The sequence below is a fragment of the Trachypithecus francoisi genome, unplaced genomic scaffold (genome assembly GCF_009764315.1).
Source record: "Trachypithecus francoisi isolate TF-2019V2 unplaced genomic scaffold, Tfra_2.0 Lachesis_group14, whole genome shotgun sequence".
Lineage (NCBI taxonomy): Eukaryota > Metazoa > Chordata > Mammalia > Primates > Cercopithecidae > Trachypithecus > Trachypithecus francoisi.
In genome coordinates, this window is record NW_022681459.1 from 18,893,064 (window position 1) to 18,912,344 (window position 19,281).

At 43.0% G+C, this 19,281-nt stretch overlaps 2 protein-coding genes and 1 non-coding gene across 6 annotated transcripts in view; 2 read left to right on the forward strand and 1 right to left on the reverse strand.

Moving 5' to 3' along the window:
* The first annotated feature begins 264 nt into the window (after positions 1–264).
* On the forward strand, positions 265–10,908 carry SOD1 (superoxide dismutase 1). Its single transcript, XM_033232300.1, has 5 exons — positions 265–503; positions 4,707–4,803; positions 8,456–8,525; positions 9,266–9,383; positions 10,461–10,908. Exons 1-5 carry the CDS (start codon positions 438–440, stop codon positions 10,566–10,568), a joined length of 459 nt encoding a protein of 152 aa, XP_033088191.1. The 5' UTR covers positions 265–437; the 3' UTR covers positions 10,569–10,908.
* LOC117096794 lies at positions 5,206–5,383 on the forward strand. Its single transcript, XR_004442640.1, has one exon. It is a non-coding gene; the product is annotated as a small nucleolar RNA SNORA81 (small nucleolar RNA).
* Positions 10,909–12,733: 1,825 nt separating the features above from the next.
* SCAF4 (SR-related CTD associated factor 4) overlaps positions 12,734–19,281 on the reverse strand; it is a 61,782-nt gene continuing 55,234 nt past the window's right edge. For 2 of the 4 annotated variants that reach the window (XM_033232299.1, XM_033232297.1), the window contains one exon: positions 12,734–14,283. In XM_033232299.1, the coding sequence (XP_033088190.1) occupies positions 13,322–14,283 (962 nt within the window). In that variant the 3' untranslated portion in view covers positions 12,734–13,321. The remainder of the gene's footprint in view (positions 14,284–19,281) is intronic. The other 2 variants (XM_033232296.1, XM_033232298.1) reach the window with 1 other exon arrangement.

The following is a 19,281-nucleotide window of genomic DNA, read 5'->3' on the forward strand; positions in this document are numbered from 1 at the left end:
GAAAGTCAGTCATAACTAACGACATTTCTAGACAAAATGACTTCAGATTTTCAAGGCGTACCTTGTTTACATCATTTTGCCAATTCCGCGTCCTGCAACCGTCGGACCACGCCCCCGTGAAAAAAAGGCTGTGTTTTTTCCACATTTCGGGATTCTGGACCTTTCCCGGCTGCGGGGCGGGGGGAGTCTGCGGCGCACGCGGCCCTTTGGCCCGCCCCTAGTCATTTCCTGCCACTAGCGTCCCGAGTCTGGAGAGGGGGGGCTGAGCGCGTGCGCTGTGACTGGTTTGGGGCCAGAGTGGGCGGGGCGCGGAGGTCGGCCTATAAAGTAGTCGCGGCGCTGTGGTCCAGCTTTGCGGCGTAGTCTCCTGCAGCGTTGGGGGTCTGTCTCGCAATACTCGGAAGCAGGACTCCGGCGTGGCCTAGCAAGTCGTAGCGATGAAGGCCGTGTGCGTGTTGAAGGGCGACAGCCCAGTGCAGGGCACCATCAATTTCGAGCAGAAGGCAAGGGCCGGGGCAGAGGCTTGTTTGCGTGGCCGCTCCCGCCCGCTCGTCGCCCCGCGCACCTGTGCTAGGAGCGGGTCGCCCGCCAGGCCTCGGGACCGCCCTGGTCCCGCGCCCGGCTTCGGCCCGTGCCGCCCGGTCGGTGCCCGCTAAGTGCTGAGTCATCGGGCGGGCCCGGGTGCGGGGTGTGGGACCGAGGCCGCCGCGGGGCTGGGCCTGCGCGTGGCGGGAGCGCGGGGAGGGATTGCCGCGGGGGCGGGCGTGGGCGTGCTGCCTTCCGGGGTCCGTGGGCCGCCGCCGCGGGCTCAGTGGTGGTGCTTGGAGCAGCTGTGCTCCTCCTTTGCTTGGCTGTGTTCTCGTTCCTGAGGGTCCCGCGGACACCGAGTGGCGCAGTGACAGGCCCGGCCCGGGGATGGCGACTGCGCCTGGGCCCGCCTGGTGTCTTAGCATCCCTCTCCGCGTTCCGGCTTCAGCGCTCTGGGTCAGGGAGTCTCCGCTTTTGTACAGCTCTAAGGCTAAGTATGGTTTTTATATTTTTAAAAGCCTTTGGTAAACAAAAATACGCAACAGAGACTGTATGACACTTTGCAGGAGTTTGCTGGCGTCTGTTCTAGGTCGTATGGTTGGGCTGCAAAGGCAGAGAAAGTAGCCTTGGACAGAGGTCCTTTTCCTCCTCCTAAGCCCCGAGAGCCAGAGGTTTAACTGACCGTTTTGGGGATTTTCGAGGGCAATAATTCTTAACTTTGGGTGCACAGTTAGCTTATTTGAAGATCTTACTAAAAATACACCAGAGCCCAACCTCAGACCAATTACATCAAAAGCTGTCCTAGCGCAGGTGATTATTGCTGTTAATAAGTTTCCAAAGGTGATTCTTTTTTTTTTTTTTTTTTTTTGAGATGGAGTCTCGCTCTGTCGCCCAGGCTGGAGTGCAGTGGCCACATCTCAGCTCACTGCAAGCTCCGTCTCCTGGGTTTACGCCATTCTCCTGCCTCAGCCTCCCGAGTAGCTGGGACTACAGGCGCCCGCCACCTCACCCGGCTAGTTTTTTGTATTTTTTTAGTAGAGACGGGGTTTCACCATGTTAGCCAGGATGGTCTCGATCTCCTGACCTCGTGATCCGCCCGCCTCGGCCTCCCAAAGTGCTGGGATTACAGGCTTGAGCCACCGCGCCCGGCCCCAAAGGTGATTCTGTTGTGCACCTACGATTGAGGACTGTTGTTTGAGGACAGTGGGTGGGGTTTGGGATTTGGAAATTAGAAGACCTGAAGTTTCCATTACACCGAGTTGGTACTTAATAACTCTTGTCGGAGCATTTCCTAAGCCAAATTTTCTGTGAAGTGGCTTTAAAATTGCTCTGCCAGTAGGCAGGTTGCTAAGATGGTCAGAGACAAACTTCTGAACGACTCTTGTAAAATGTACAGAAATATTTTCATAACTGTTATCAGTAAAATTGCAAAACGTGTTGCAAGGAAGGTGCTTGTGATAACGTTGTCCCCAGAGCCTTAGTGAAGTTACCAACTGGTGGAAAATTGTCTCGTACTCGGCTTAAAAGTCATGAGAGAATATTTATTATATGAATGAGATTCAGTCTTTAAAGGGGTTTACAGAAAGGTAAGAGGACAGGAACAGTTAGTCTGTGCAAGTGTCTGAAATGTATATGAGGGAGATACGAGTTTAGCTTTTCTCTTTAATACGTCTCCAGATTTTCTGGAAAAGGTTCTTTGGCATTTGACTCCATTTTGCTGTTTCATTTGTCAGACTTCGTTTTGTCCCTCTTTACTTCTCCCCACATAATTCACTAGTACTAGTGTTGTGTTTTGTTTTTGAGACCGAGTCTCGCTCTGTTGCCCAGGCTGGAGTGGAGTGGCGTGATCTTGGCTCCCTGCAGCCTCCGCTTCCTGGGTTCAAGCAGTTCTCCTGCCTGAGCCTCCTGGGTAGCTGGGATTACAGGCTCGTGTAAACGCCCAGCTAATTTTTTGTGTTTTAGTAGAGACAGGGTTTCACCATGTTGGCCAGAATGGTCACGATCTCTTGACCTTGTGATCCACCCGCCTCGGCTTCCCAAAGTGCTGGGATTACAGGCGTGAGCCACCGCGCCCGGCCACCAGTACTAGTCTTAAGACGCCTCTGTGGAATTCCTTCTCCCTGGCCTTTGAGAATCCACGCATGAACCCAGGTTTTTGTCATTTTCCGCCTTCCCTGAGCAGCGTGCATAGTTCCTTCTTTTAAGCGCCTGACTTCGTTTTGGTTGGTGCCAGTTGTACCTGAGAAAGAGCCTTGGATAGTGGAGCATTCCAGCTTTCCAGATATGCAGAGATAATAAATTGGCTATAAACTACCTGGCGTGGCCTATTCCGTGTTTAAAATCTTGGACTCGTTGCTAGTTTTTACAAATCAGAATTTTTCGCCTAATCCAGTTTTCCTAGCTTCTCTTGAAGTATTGTTGGAGATCTCTTCATACTGAGCCTTCATTAGCCCAGGACAGTACTGCTGGAGCTTTCCAGGCCTATGTTATTCACTTGAGGTCACAGCCTGGTCCCTGTAGGGTTGTACCTAAGCACAGCTACTTACATGTTCCCAATGTATTACCAGTTAAATGGAGGTTTGAAAGAACCTGCTCTTTTTGGCCCCTATGCTCTTGATAACATAGCATATTTGAGGGACAACTTTCACATTTGAGTTTTTCCAAAATTAGAGGTTGTAGAAGAGTCACAGTATCTATTCTCAAAAAGAAAATAATTTTAAGAGGCCACAATTGCCAGAATCCTTCGTTTGAGCAGTGGTACTTTCCAGTGGAAAGTCACGTCTTATGGGTTAATGCCCCTTAACTGTTGTTCCTATTTGAAAACCAAGCTAAAAACAAGAGACACTAACATGTATGACGGTGTGGTGTGGATGCTGTGTTTATTTTAGTCCTGAGATCTACTCGTAACGTCCTTGATTTCTGTATGTAGCCACAGAGCACCATTACCTGTCACCATTACTTGCATGGCGATACTGCTTGCTTTCTTTTTGGTAGAGTGGAAAGGTTATCTAGGTTTCAGTGCTTGAAAAGATTTCAGAAAACAGTAGTACCTCTGGTTAGACTACAATCAGTCCTCTTCTGAGGGCAGTGGAATAGGATATTTTCTGACTGCTAATTAAAAATACCTACGATAGCCGGACGCGGTGGCTCACGCCTGTAATCCCAGAAGTTTGGGAGGCCGAAGGGGCGGATCACGAGGTAATGAGATCGAGACCATCCTGGCTAACACAGTGAAACCCCGTCTCTGCTAAAAATACAAAAAATTAACTGGGCGTGGTGGTGGTTGGCGCCTGTAGTCCCAGCTACTCAGGAGGCTGAGGCAGGAGAATGGCATGAACCTGGGAGGCGGAGCTTGCAGTGAGCCGAGATCATGCCACTGCTCTTCAGCCTGGGTGACAGAGCTAGACTCCATCTCAAAAAAAAAAAAAACCTATGATGGAAACTTAAAAACACTCACTGAGTGGGGAGTGGAGAGCAGGGGTCCTAGGGTAGCTTGTTGGACGTTTCCAGGGTGCCTTTTTCTTTTTTTTTAAAGTGTGTATGCCATATGGAAGAGTGTCTATATGGAGAAGAAGCAAGGGGCTAAAGAGTGTATGATGAGACATACACCTTTTGGGTTAAAAAGGCTGAGGCAGGAGAATGGCGTGAACCTGGGAGGTGGAGCTTGCAGTGAGCCGAGATCGCACCACTGCCCTCCAGCCTGGGCGACAGAGCGAGACTCCGTCTCAAAACAAACCAAAAAGATTTACATGTACATGTATATTCAACATGTACAAATATGACCTATTCAAGTGTTTACTAAATAGGTACTTATATTCCATATTTACTGTAATAGTCAAACCTATGAAGTATCTAACTCTGACGTGTAAGTAGTCACTTTGCTTACCACTCTATTTGGTGCTTTTTATGTTATTTAATCACGAAGCCTGGCCACAGGGCGCTTGTGCATTGAGTGTGGGAACAAGATTACCATCTCCCTTTTGAGGACACAGGCCTAGAGCAGTTAAGCAGCTTGCTGGGGGTTCACTGGCCAGAAAGTGGTTGGCCTGGGATTTGGACACAGATTTTTCTACTCCCAAGTCTGGCTTCTTTTTACTTTACTGTGAGGGGTAAAGGTAAATCAGCCATTTTCTTTGTTCACAAACTCTCTCCAACTTTGCACTTTTCTTTGATTAAAGGAAAGTAATGGACCAGTGAAGGTGTGGGGAAGCATTACAGGATTGACTGAAGGCCTGCATGGATTCCATGTTCATCAGTTTGGAGATAATACACAAGGTGGGTGTTGTGCTGTGCTGGTGACCTATAGTTGTTCAACCTAGTTAGATAAACAGTAGAGTAGCCCCTAAATGTTAAAACCCCTCAACTTGTTTTTGAGACAGGGTCTTGCTCTGTCACCCAGGCTGGAGTGCAGTGGTGCTGTGCGATCACGGCTCACCTTAGCCTCGAGCTCCCAGGCTCCAGTGATCCTCATGCCTTGGCCTGTAGCTGGGACTACAGGCATACGCCACCACGCCTGGCTAATTTTTTTCTAGCTATGGGATTCCATCTTGTCCAGGCTAGTCTTGAACTGCTGGGCTCAAGTAGTTTATCCTCCTCCACCTCCCAAAGTGCTGGGATTACAGGTGTGAGCCACTGTGCCTGGCAAAACCCTCAACTTTTCTTTTAAAAAAGAGGTCAACTTTTTTGTATAAACACTGTGCTAAAATTGCAGAAACTAGGACCATATCTTGGTTTTTGTAATAATGCCAGCAGAGTATACACAAGAAGAAAAGTAACTGCACTAGATTGTGAAGACTGGGGTGGACCTGCTTCTTAACGCCCAGTGCCCTTTGTCTTTTTTTTTTTTTTGAGACGGAGTCTGGCTCTGTCTCCCAGGCTGGAGTGCAGTGGCCGGATCTCAGCTCACTGCAAGCTCCGCCTCCCGGGTTTACACCATTCTCCTGCCTCAGCCTCCGGAGTAGCTGGGACTACAGGCACCCGCCACCTCGCCCGGCTAGTTTTTTGTATTTTTAGTAGAGACGGGGTTTCACTGTGTTAGCCAGGATGGTCTCGATCTCCTGACCTCGTGATCCGCCCGCCTCGGCCTCCCAAAGTGCTGGGATTACAGGCTTGAGCCACCGCGCCCGGCCAACACTTTGTCTTAAGATTTGGTGTAGTATATCTTTAGAAACCAAAAAAAAAAAAAAAAAAAAAGTAGAGTTAAAATAACTTTGAAGATCAACCTTAAGATTAGCCACAAAACTGGTCTTTGTCATCTAGGTGTGGAAAAGAAAGGGAAAGAGTTGATGTTTTTTGTCTTAACAGCATCATTGTTGAAGAGGATTTTTTTTTTTTTTGGAGACAAGTCTTACTCTGTCGCCCAGGCTGGAGTGCAGTGGTGCCATCTTGGCTCGCTGCAAGCTCTGCCTCCCAGGTTCACGCCATTCTCCTGCCTCAAACTCCTGAGTAGCTGGGACTACAGGCACCCGCCACCTCGCCCGGCTAGTTTTTTGTATTTTTAGTAGAGACGGGGTTTCACTGTGTTAGCCAGGATGGTCTCGATCTCCTGACCTCGTGATCCGCCCGCCTCGGCCTCCCAAAGTGCTGGGATTACAGGCTTGAGCCACCGCGCCCGGCCAACACTTTGTCTTAAGATTTGGTGTAGTATATCTTTAGAAACCAAAAAAAAAAAAAAAAAAAAGTAGAGTTAAAATAACTTTGAAGATCAACCTTAAGATTAGCCACAAAACTGGTCTTTGTCATCTAGGTGTGGAAAAGAAAGGGAAAGAGTTGATGTTTTTTGTCTTAACAGCATCATTGTTGAAGAGGATTTTTTTTTTTTTTGGAGACAAGTCTTACTCTGTCGCCCAGGCTGGAGTGCAGTGGTGCCATCTTGGCTCGCTGCAAGCTCTGCCTCCCAGGTTCACGCCATTCTCCTGCCTCAAACTCCTGAGTAGCTGGGACTACAGGCGCCTGCCACCACGCCTGGCTAATTTTTTTGTATTTTTAGTAGAGATGGGGTTTCACTGTGTTAGCCAAGATGGTCTTGATCTCCTGACCTCGTGACCTGCCCATCTCGGCCTCCCAAGTGTTGGGATTACAGACATGAGCCACCGTGCCCAGCCAGAAGAAGTTGTTTTTTTTTTTTTTTTTTTTTTTTTCTGAGACGGAGTCTTGCTCTGCCGCCCGGGCTGGAGTGCAGTGGCCGGATCTCAGCTCACTGCAAGCTCTGCCTCCCGGGTTTATGCCATTCTCCTGCCTCAGCCTCCCGAGTAGCTGGGACTACAGGCGCCCGCCTCGTCGCCCGGCTAGTTTTTTGTATTTTTTAGTAGAGACGGGGTTTCACCGTATTAGCCAGGATGGTCTCGATCTCCTGACCTCGTGATCCGCCCGTCTCGGCCTCCCAAAGTGCTGGGATTACAGGCTTGAGCCACCGTGCCCAGCCAGAAGAAGGTGCTTTTTAAAGAAGGCAATAGAAAATAACTTGGGTTCTTAACTTTTGTAATGATCCCAGTGTTTGAGCTGGGGATTGAGGGTGGGTGCCTCAAGCAAAGGGGCTGCATTCGTTTGCATAATGTCACGTAAGAGTAGCTCCACACCGCAAACACAGGCTCCATAGTGGGACAAAAGTATGATACAACCTGGAGATGGAATGCAGAGGATCATTGGTACTTTGGAATATGCTTAAAAATTTTTTTTTTTTTTAGTATTTTTAAAAAATCAAGCAGCCCCTGAACCGGAGTAGGTTCAGAGAAACTGCCAAGTTTTATTTTCTTAATTTGGGATTGGAAGCAAGTTAACAGAAGTTTATGAGTTAAATTGCATTTAGTGGTCTTTTGCCATATTTGAGTAATCTGAATTTTTTGTTTATAGGTTTCTTCTTAAATTAACTTTATTCATCTTGCTAATTTAGTTTCAAATAGTGATTTGTAGTGATCAGATTTGATCCGTTTCTGTAATTGCTGAAATTCCCCAAGTTGCTTTTTGGCTCACCGCCTCTGGTTTGGGAGGTGATTGCGCTGCTGCTTCCTGTAACTTGCCTGCCTTTCTCCCTGTGTGGGACTCCTGGGGGTGAGAGGACTGCTGAAGACAGCCGTGTTACGAAAGGGCCTCCTGTGCTGTCGAGGTTGTGCTCTGTGAATGTCCTCCCCTGGCGCATAGGAGCACCTTCTACACGGGGTACAGTCGGAATGCCGCCCCCTGGAGTTGTGTAAGGCAGCAGCCTTGGCCCTTGCACATAAAATGCTGTTGAATATTCTGCCTGCACCAAGTAAAGGGCACAGGTAGAACTGCTTGGCAGTATGTTGCTGGGGAGATGAGTTTTTTGTAGTTAAAGTATACTACATTCTCACAAATTTGGATCTTAACCATGGGATTTTAATAATAGAAAAACTGTTGAAGATCAGTCTGGTCCCTTATTGTACAGTGAAGAAGCCAAAGCCCAGAGAAGGGTGTTCACTTTATGACTTGTTTTTTTTGTTTTTTTGAGACGGAGCCTTGCTCTGTTGCCTAGGCTGGAGTACAGTGGTGCCATCTCAGCTTACTGCAATCTCTGCCTCCTAGGTTCAGGCGATTCTCCTGCCTCTGCCTATCAAGTAGCTGGGACTACAAGTGCACACCACCACGCCTAGCTAATTTTTGTATTTTTTCAGTAGAGACAGGGTTTTGCCATGTTGGCCAGGCTGGTCTCAAACTCCTGACCTCAGATGATCCACCCACCTCAGCTTCCCAAAATGCTGGGATTCCAGGTGTGAGCCACCATGCCCGGCCATGGGCTTGTTTCTGTTCCCTTCTCACCGTGCCTGTACCAAGGTGTTGCTTATCCCAGTAGTTGTGATGCAGGTCACCGCTCTCTCCATGGGAAGTTGTAGCAGTGTTTCTTTTTAGAACGTATTTGGGAACTTTAATTCATAATTTAGCTTTTCTTTTTCCTTTTTCTTGTAAATAGGCTGTACCAGTGCAGGTCCTCACTTTAATCCTCTGTCCAGACAACATGGTGGGCCAAAGGATGAAGAGAGGTAACAAGATGCTTAACTCTTGTAATAATGGCGATAGCTTTCTGGAGTTCATATGGTATACTACTTGTAAATATGTGCTAAGATAATTCCGTGTTCTCCCCCACCTTTGTTTTTGAACTTGCTGACTCATCTAAACCCCTGCTCCCAAATGCTGGAATGCTTTTTCTTCCTGGGCTTAAAGGAATTGACACATGGGGACACTTAAAACGATTTGGTTTTGTAGCATTTATTGAATATTGAACTAATACAGGTGCCAAAGGGGAACTAATACAGGAAATGTCATGAGTACAAATGTCATGTCAACCACTAGCAGAATCAATCATCGTGAAACATAGGAAGCGTCTGTAGATTAAAAAAAATTGATACTGAAAACTAGTCGAGACTCCATTTGTATGTGTATGTTTTCTGAAAGCCTTTCAGGAAAGTACTAAATCTAAGGACAAGATTTTTATATCAGAGGCCTTGGGACATAGCTTTGTTAGCTATGCCAATAATTAACAGGCAGAACTCAGTAACTGAGAGTTTACCCTTTGGTACTTCTGAAATGAGGTGCACTCCCATCTTTCTTCCCAGAGCATGAGTTTGTAGACTTGAAGCCTTGCTTGAAGAGCTGTGTTTAGAATGCCTAGCTACTTGTTTGCAAATTTGTGTTTCCTCAGTCGAGTTTTAATTTAGCTCATGAACTACCTTGATGTTTAGTGGAGTCAGCCCTAATCCATCTGATGCTTTTTCATTATTAGGCATGTTGGAGACCTGGGCAATGTGACTGCTGGCAAAGATGGTGTGGCCAATGTGTCTTTTGAAGATTCTGTGATCTCACTCTCAGGAGACCATTCCATCATTGGCCGCACATTGGTGGTGAGTTTTCATAAAAGGATATACATAAAACTTCTAACATACAGTCATGTATCTTTTCACTTTATGATTGTTAGTCATGGTTTCTAAAGATCCAGATAAATTGTACTTGCAGTTCAAATTAGGAAAAGCAATTTTATTGGACAATTATGGTGAAAATTATTTTATCTAGGTCAGTTAAGAACACTGTTCTGCTAAGGTGCAGTAAAAAGCAGGTTACATTTGACCATGTTAGATCTGAGTTTGGAAAACAGAGCAGTCTTTAGTTTTAAAATGGCCAGATTTTCTTGCCAGGATTGGGTTTCTCACTTGTTAAACAGAACATTTTGTTAAGTTTAAAACCTGGGATGGACTTCAGTATTCATGTTCATTCAGGACTGCAAGGTTATCATGACTTGTTTAACTTGTGGGAAGCTGTTGCCCCAAGTTATCCTGGGGAACTGCATCTGGTTCATGCAAAACACCAAGTAGACTGGCTCTCTTTTACCTCCCTTTGAGGGCATTAACATTCATTAGTCACTTCCATTCAGTTAACCCTTTTATTTTTAAGGTTTTCTTCAGCCATAGTTGTAAAGCAGAAAACTCGTTTACGAAGGTTTGTTGAACAAAATTCAAAATACTGTTGCTAAAGTATTAAGGTTTTTTAGGATTATATCTTATTTATAGGCCTGTCATTCATTTGGTGTGAAATTTTGAGCGTTACTTTCATTTTCCTTTTTTTCCAAAGCAATTAAAAAAATTGCCAAAGTAAGAGTGACTGCTGAACTAGTTACTGTAACTTATCATGGAGGACTAAGGGTAGTGTGTGGTGGTCTACAACATAGTTATTTGGGTTTTTAGTATTTCATTTAGAGATAGCAACCTAATGTTTACCTAATGTTTAAAGGTAATGTCTTTGCAACATCAAGAAAAAGCTTTGAATAGTAGTTTTCACTTTTAAACTACTAAGTATTAGTATATCTACTAGGATTAATGTTATTTTTCTAATATTATGAGGTTCTTAAACATCTTTTGGGTATTGTTGGGAGGAGGCAGTGATTACTTGACAGCCCAAAGTTATCTTCTAAAAATTTTTTACAGGTCCATGAAAAAGCAGATGACTTGGGCAAAGGTGGAAATGAAGAAAGTAAAAAGACAGGAAACGCTGGAAGTCGTCTGGCTTGTGGTGTAATTGGGATCGCCCAATAAACATTCCCTTGGATGTAGTCTGAGGCCCATTAACTCATCTGTTATCCTGCTACCTGTAGAAATGTATCTTGATAAACATTAAACACTGTAATCTTAAAAGTGTAATTGTGTGACTTTTGCTTAGTACCTGTAATGAGAAACTGGTTTATGATCACTTGGAAGATTTGTATAGTTTTATAAAACTCAATTAAAATGTCTGTTTCAATGACCTGTATTTTGCCAGACTTAATCACAGATGGGTATTAAACTTGTCAGAATTTCTTCAATTCTCATTCAAGCCTGTGAATAAAAACCCTGTATGGCACTCATTTTGAGCCTATTAAAAGAATCCAAGTTCAAACTAAATTAGCTCTGATACTTATTTATATAAGTGGAACAGATTTAGTAATACTAAGTGATAGCATTTTACTTTGAAAGTGTTTTGAGACCATCAAAATGCGTACTTTTAAAACAGCAGGTCTTTCAGCTAATACGAACACAACTCTGCTTAGACAAATAGGCTGTCCTTTGAAAGCTTTAGGGAAATGTTCTTGCTTAGTCATTTTAGCATTTTGATTCATAAAGTATCTCATTTTAAAAAGACGTTATGGTGTAAGAGAGCCATTTGATAACTTTTAGTGAGTTTAAAAGGCAAGTTATAGCCTCAGCTAGCTAGTAAGATTATCTGCCTGCCAGAATGGCACAAATTCTACATTCAAGGGTGGACGTTGGCACAACCTACTTAACAGTTTAGCCCTTTAAAGAAATCTATAGCATTAGAAGATAGAACCAAGGAAATGTTTGACTGTGGGTTCTGGCTGTTAATATTAATAATTTACACACCGAATTAGTGAAATGAGTCACTTTCTCATGTATTTACACACCTGAGAGAGAATGCTTTTAAATGTTAACTCAGGTTTGACTATTCAATTGGAAATTGTAGAATATTATTTCTCATAAACCAGGAATAAGTGACAATCTGTTCATAAATACGTACTTTATCAAATGTAGGAGAGGAAAAGCTAAATTGGGAAGACAAATCTGTAGTGTTTCCAAAGTTTTAAAATTATGTTAAAGAACAATATGCTTACAGTAAGTGGTTAAAACAACCATTCTTTAAATCTCGGTAATTTTTAAAAAACAGTATTTAACACATTTCCCTAATGTAGTTTGTTGCCTATGTGGAATAACTAAAAATTAGAGACTCACGCCTTTCAAACTTCAAATATAATCACGCTACCAGTTAGTAGTAGTCATTTCATGTGCATATAGGATGCTCTCAATACTTTTAAGTTGGAACTACAGGCTGTAAGTCCTTCAAGTCTGGATGTTGGGTAATCACGTTTTCTTCCAGAAGCCATTTGTTAGGACTTTCAAACACAGTGGGCCAGTGTAAAATTAAGGACAAGTTGTATAATTTAAATTTACAGATACAATTTTCTCTCATTTTCTCAAGGCAGGAATATAAGGACATTGCCCTAGATATATTCTCCCCATCAAACCAAAGGCCTTGCTGCTGAGTATTATTTTAAAACCAGAGTAACAAAGCAGCTTTGCCTGAGGATGAAGGCAAAGACAAAGTTAACTGCTCAGCATACTGAAACCAGGAGTTTTAAAAAGTAATTCAAAACAACTTCAAGGCCATAAATACTTGGATAGTGTGACATCAGGTCTTGGCACTGGATTTCCTGCAATTTCAGATAAAGGCTTGACTTGGCTTTGGATGTCTTCATGTGATAATTCTTGGATAACCTACAACAATTTTTCCTAGTTAACCCACCAACTTGAAGCAAAAGAAGAAAAGTGTATGTGGGGGAAAAGTTCAGTTTACCTCTGCCCAGCAGGGAAATTAAAAAACTGGTAAAGAAAGGCAACAGGCAAGGCTTATATAAGGAAACAATAATAGGTTGCACTGAAGTCCTCAAACAACAAAAAGCTTTTAGGTTGCAAATGTTAACCTTGATTCTTTTACCCTTTTGAAAAATTCAATGGGATGGTTGGAAAAAAAAAAAAAAAACAACACACACACATGCAACCTTCTAACGTAATACCCAAGCAGTCAGATAATTTATAGTACAACATGTAACACTGGGATTAACTTTCCCCCCAGCAAAATCTTACAAATTAATTAGGGCAACATATACCACAAAGCCAATGGAAAAAAAAAAAATCTCGACTGAATTGCAAACACAGCTTTTCAATTGACATTAAAACAACTAACCTTTACCTTATGACTGAAACACTAAAAATCAAAACTATTACATATGAAAGTGAGAATAACTACATAAAATGTCTATTTTCATCAAATAAGTCTAATTTAGACTCCAATACAGTATTAACAGCTCAAACTTTGATGGTGAACAATCCTTTTCCACCTTAATGCAGTGTAGGAAGAATAGCACACATTAAAGTTTGTTACGAAAATAGAGTTTATTAAAAACATCCCTATTGTTTTGAGGAGCTTTCACCGTTACCTTGTCTTAAATTAAAAAAAAAAAAATAGAGAGCACTTCTAATTACGATTTGTAAACTTTTTAAAGTCAAAACTTTTAAAAAGTTACAGCAAAAAGGGTAATATTTATTCATATTTTCAGTATTTTTTGTTATTTTGTGGCTATTTTTAAATAGAAGGGAAGCAATCAAATTGCTTACAGTTCCCCACCAGCTGGCGCGGGGCTGCAGTACAGCGGGAGCGGATATAATACAGCATCTGTACACCTCAAGCTCTACACTCCAGGAAGTGTCACTGTCACATTTTCACAAATTCCAGTCTCTTAACGAGGAGCCTCTGCTGCTGAGCCAGAATCCTTTTCGGGTTCAACGGATGAGGTAGCCTCAGCAGGTAACTCTTCAGAAGGCTTTAGGACTGCAGCCTCAGACTCCCCCTTCTCAAGTTCTGAAGCAGTGTCTACATTTCCCACTTGGCTAATGGGAGGTTCAACGGTTTTGTTACCACCTGCCCTGTCTGTCACCTCAGGCTTTTCCTTTCCTCGTGCTTCTTCCTTCTCTCTACGAGACTCTCTATCTCTAGAATCTCTCTCTCTGTCTCGATGCCCACTAGAGCGTCTATTTCTCTCTTCCAAGTCTCTGTGCCTGTCCCGGTCAGGGCTCCTCCTTCCCCACTCTCTCCTGTCACGGTTACTATTATCTCTATCATCATTACGGTTCCCATACCGTTCCCGGTCATTTTCCACCCTATTTCCGAAAGATCTTCTTCCAAACCTTTCTTGGTCTCTACCTGAATTGAACTGCTGTCTGTTATCATTTCTAAACTGCTGTGGCTGCTGCTGTGTTGGTGGAGGCTGTTGTGATGGCGGCGGCTGCTGCTGCTGCTGCTGCTGTTGCTGTTGCTGGGGCGGCTGCGGCTGCGGCTGCTGTTGCTGTTGCTGTTGCGGCGGCTGTTGCCTTCCGTCTCTGTCTTCAGGACCCCCTGGGCCTGGCCCTGGGCCCCCGAGCCCTGGCATTCCACCAGGCCTAACGAAGGGGCCATGCGGTGGGAAGGGACCTTTCATTCCATGAGGTGGGGGCATCGCAAAGCCCCCTGGTCCTGGCGGCGGGCCTCTGTGCATCATGTGCGGTGGCATGGGACGGGGCGGCATCAAAGGGAACCGCTGTAAGTGAGGTGGGGGCATTCCCGGAGGGCGCTGGAGCGGGATGAGACCGGGCCGGGCGCCAAGAAGACCAGTAGATGGTGCCTGAAGTCCAATTACAGGACCAGGAGCAACTCCTTGAGTGCCTAAAAGACGACAAAAATAAAAATGTCAACACCATAGAAGATGGCACTCCAGTTTCAGCTGTGTTCCGTGGAGCTTAAAGCAAAATCAAATTCAACCCACAATCTTCAAATTTCATACTGTGTGCCAGTCTACCCATCACAAACCCAGTGTGAGGCCTAGTAACAACCTAAGGCAAGCAACTGCAAAGACACTTTTAAAGTATCTAATACAAGTAAGGGCCAGAATAAACTGGAAAATAAAATAGTAATGGTAATACCAATTTTCAAAGCCTATGTCAAAATCTCCTGTAGCTTTCATCAGAAGCTGTTTCCCACTCCAAATACATTTCAGAAACACAATGTGCTAAGTCCTCATGAGATGAACATTCACCATCAGTAACTATTCAAGCTAACTAAGCAGACTGCAGGGGCACACAGAAAATTTACACCCTAGGTCTTCTTACTACTAGAAAAAAATGAGATCACTGACCTAGAAAACCCAGTAAAGAGGAAGATCTCTTTGATTCCATGCTACACTTAGTCCATATTATTAAAATGCCTCATGCAGTTACTATGCACTGTGCATCAATTAAACACTAATGTCTACAAAACAAAGATCCATACGCAAATGTGAAGTTTATTGTTACAGTTCCTTTTTCAAGGCACAGTACAATATCTAACCTGCGAGGTCATCATGACCTGAATAATGCTCAATGTTCAGCTGTTCGCCTTCTATTCATTCTTCCAAAGGTGGCAAGTCTGGTAAGGTTGGTGCTGCTGAAGTAACAGTGACTTCTTGGGTTTTATTTTCCCATCTACATGAGGGTTTGCTCATACTGATATAAGAGTCACGTCAGTTCAACTACCTATCTTTTTCTGCTTGGGGTTCACCACTTAGGTAACAAAAGCACTGGAATCTCTCAATTTATTCCTTTGCAAATATAAATATTACAAGACAAATACCATACTACTATGACTGAAAGGAGTTATTCTGATAATGGAAAATGTTCCAGATACTGTTAAGAATATGCTGTTTACCCATGTGCTGCAGAAAGGTCTTTGAGCAAGTTATGGCAAGAAAAATACTTGGGTGACACTGACAGAAAAATGACCAATACTTTAGTACTAGTTACTTTCTTCCCCAACATCATGTTATTTAGGTTTATAATTTGAATAAACTTCTTCTGACCTACTTCCACAAATTTAGCAAAAGTCCTGTTTCTAGATTTTATGTACTAATAATTATATCATGCCAAACAAGAACTTCTACTTTAGTTTTTGCTACCCACAACGTGTTGTCCAATAGTACTTGTCACACTTTAGCACTAAAGTGGACCTGAAAAGGTATGTAAACTAGTTTATAACTCTTTTAACATAAAGACTCACCAGCTTTGGTATTTACATAAACAAAAATATCTTCTTCTAAATGTTTAAAGAGGAATATATTATGTTCGGTGAAATATAATCTCAGACATGTGCCTCAGTATTCTGGCTTATAAAATGGGCATAGTAATAATACCTGCCACTTGCTGAGATCAAATAGAACACTTAAGAGTGAGTTCAGTGTTTGGCTCCTGTAGCTGTGAAATTATTATTCTGCATATCTATTTAGAAAAGTAATAAATCCTAATACTAAACATTTGATTTTGCAAAAAATAAACACAACATTTTCCATTTCTGATAATTAAAATCTTTTTATTTTATTTTATTTTTTGAGATGGAGTCTCGCTATGTCGCCCAGGCTGGAGTGCAGTGGCGCCATCTCGGCTCACTACAAGCTCCGCCTCCCGGGTTCACGCCATTCTCCTGCCTCAGCCTCCCGAGTAGCTGGGACTACAGGCGCCTGCCACCACGCCTGGCTAATTTTTTGTATTTTTTTTTCAGTAGAGACGGGGTTTCACTGTGTTAGCCAGGATGGTCTCGATCTCCTGACCTCCTGATCCGCCCGCCTCGGCCTCCCAAAGTGCTGGGATTACAGGCGTGAGCCACCGCGCCCGGCCGATAATTAAAATCTTAACTCCTCCTGCTTCTTCAACACCCGCTATAGTTTAAACTCAAGTACTTTGGTAACTGGAAAAAAATACATTGAGCTTTCACGTCAGGTCTAAAGTTGGGAAATGCTGACTACCATAGCAAAAACGCCAGAAATTGTGAAATGGATGAGGTGATGACTCTTCACAGGCTCTTTAGACTCTCTGGGAAAATCCCAGACAATGAACACGTACAGGACACCAGCTACACCTTATCTCAGACAGAAATAAAACATTCTTCACATCATCTGGGAAATATTTACTGAGTATATACCATACACTGGGGTAAAAGAAGCATACGTCCTTGCTTTCACTTTGTAAAGGTATAGTGTAGTTCCAACACCCGTGAAATTTAGTCCAAAACATAAAATGTATATGCCCAGGCACAGTCTTTTAATAGAGGGATCATTATACAGAAACACCTGAAACAAACAGAACTTTACTTTCTGATCACCTTTTATTAGGAAAGATTTGTTTTCCAGGACTAAAATGACCAAAGTTTACTGTTACAGAGGTCAGTGCAGCACATTCTGGTGCCTATCTATAGGTTCAAGTGGCCGTGCCAAATTTTAAAATAACACCAGAAAAACGGAAGAAACAGTTTCAAAGCATCTTATTATAACAAGAGAATTTAGTTGAGATGAGTCTTCAAAAGGAGAGTGATTCCTGAAGGGCAATGGGAAGGTCCTACTCATGATTGCCCCATGACCTGGCGTCCTCAAGTATCTGACAGTGGCCAAAGGATGCAAAGCCATCTCAACTTACAGAGAGAAAATGGGCCCTGATGATAAAATACAATCCCCAGTCTGAAGGACTACATCTCTTAGGTACTTTACAGCATTCATTTGAGGGTGTATTTTAACAGGGTTAAAATTTACAATAATCATAAACCTCATATAAAAGCACAATTTTTATAAAGAATTGCCTATTTGATACATGTGGATATTTGTGTGGGATCTGCTTAAAACATTATACACTCAAATCCCTTTCCCCCATCATCCTTCTATCCCTCAACCCCAATATTATTATAGGCTTCACCTCTTGTAAATATAATTTAACTAAAATATTTACTTCTTCGTAAATAAAGCTAAAAAGATGTAGCCAGCTGGGTTTCCTTTTAAACCTCTGAGAGCCAACTAAATTGATCGATTTCTGATAGAATATGCCCATAGCCCCAGATGGCCTTCAGACCACAAAAAAAATTTTTTTATCTGTAGTTCCTTTTTTTCCCTTTTGCAGTGGACATGTAATGCTTTTATAATTAGGTATATTAAAAACACATTAGGTGGCAGAAGACTTTGGCAAGCATGCTAGCTAGGAACTCCTTACTAGGAAAGCTGGCATTAGGCATAAACCATCGGAGTATATTGTGAGTTACCCAGGTGAAAAGGGCATTCAAAGCAATTATTCATTTTATCTGGAAATATGATGTGCGATACCACTGACAAGTTTTCTAAAGTTGTAAATGTTTAAAAACCCAATTCATTCACATTACGTATTATATATCTGAATTATCTATTAAGTCACTTAATAGTCCTTTTCTTCAAAAAAGGGACAAAGTTTGGTAGAAACAGACAAATTTCAATTGCTGCAGGAGATGGCACAAGCTAGCATGGTGGTATAGAGGTGGGACTCATAAAGCTGGTGTGTGAATCTGAGCGGCAGTCATTGGGGGTGTCTGAACTGGATCTCAAAGGAAAAGAGACAAGGCTAGTGAGTTAAGGAAGGACATTACTATCAAGACATTACTAGCAGCTTTTGAAAAGGCATAGCAAGGTAAAGCAGTGGTGTGTGTGGTTCAGAGAACCACAACAAAATGACTTTTGATGAAAACTAAGGAGAAAATACAGATGAGGTTTGAAAGAGGTAAGTCAGGGCAATTCAGAGGCCCTATATGCCATAGAGGAACCTGGACTTCGACCTCTAGTGGTGCAGAAAACCAAGGAATTTTTAGCAGGGATAAATGATTCTATGATTGTTTTTGATAGATGCTTCTAGCAAGTAGTGTACAGGATAGCCAAGAGGGGAATGCCATTTCGGAGAATCCAGCAGTGACAGCGATAATGACAAGAGACTGAAGTGAAAGAGAGGTGCTAGAGATGGAGGACACAGAAGACATTTAGTGGACAGGAAGGATGGGGTTTAAGCGATGAAGGAACACAGCTCTCTGCCTTAACTGAGCAGATGCAGCTGTCAACGCAAGATCAGAAGAGTGATGGTGTTCTTGGAATACAGGTGAAACAAAAAAGGGCTCAGACCTGGGAAACAATTTTTTAATACAGTAAGGCATTAGGACAGACCAAAAGAGTGTCAGCTCTAAGTGCCTAAATTCAAATTTGAGAAGTATAGAAAACACACTGGAATTTAACTAAAAATAACCAAGAATCTATAAATATTTCCTACGATGATCCAAAAAAGTTGTTTTACAATTTAAAAAGGGGGTGGGGAGACACCATTGCCATCTACAGCAAAGATGCCTGAAATGGTGTGAAATAAAGAACAAGTACATTAAAGGGCTATGGGGGAGGTGGGAGAAAGGAAGGTTGATTTCATAGTCGGAGTCCAATGTGGACCCTGAAATCTCAGGAAAATGTGCATAAGGGATACAAAAGGCATATAAATGAATAGGGTGGCTTTCTGTCAAGGACCAGAGTGTATGCAGTCAGGGAGACAGATATAAAACATAGAATGTATAACGTCTGATTTAAATACTGTGGGAGTGACCAACTGCATCAGTTGCAGAGGATGCAAAATTTCAGTGAGATCTTTACAGAAAGAAGAACGAGTCAGTTCTTCTACCTGTTTTGGTCAACAACCCTATCTTCCATTCTACCAGAGCCACCACCTCTAGGAGCTCCAGATGTTTGATCACTAATAAAGTAATTTCATTACTTCCAAATTCCCAGTTTCAAGTACCCTACTCTTTACCCGCTTCTCCTCTTTGCAGATTATTCTCTCCATATCTCCTTTCCCCAAACAATCTTCAATC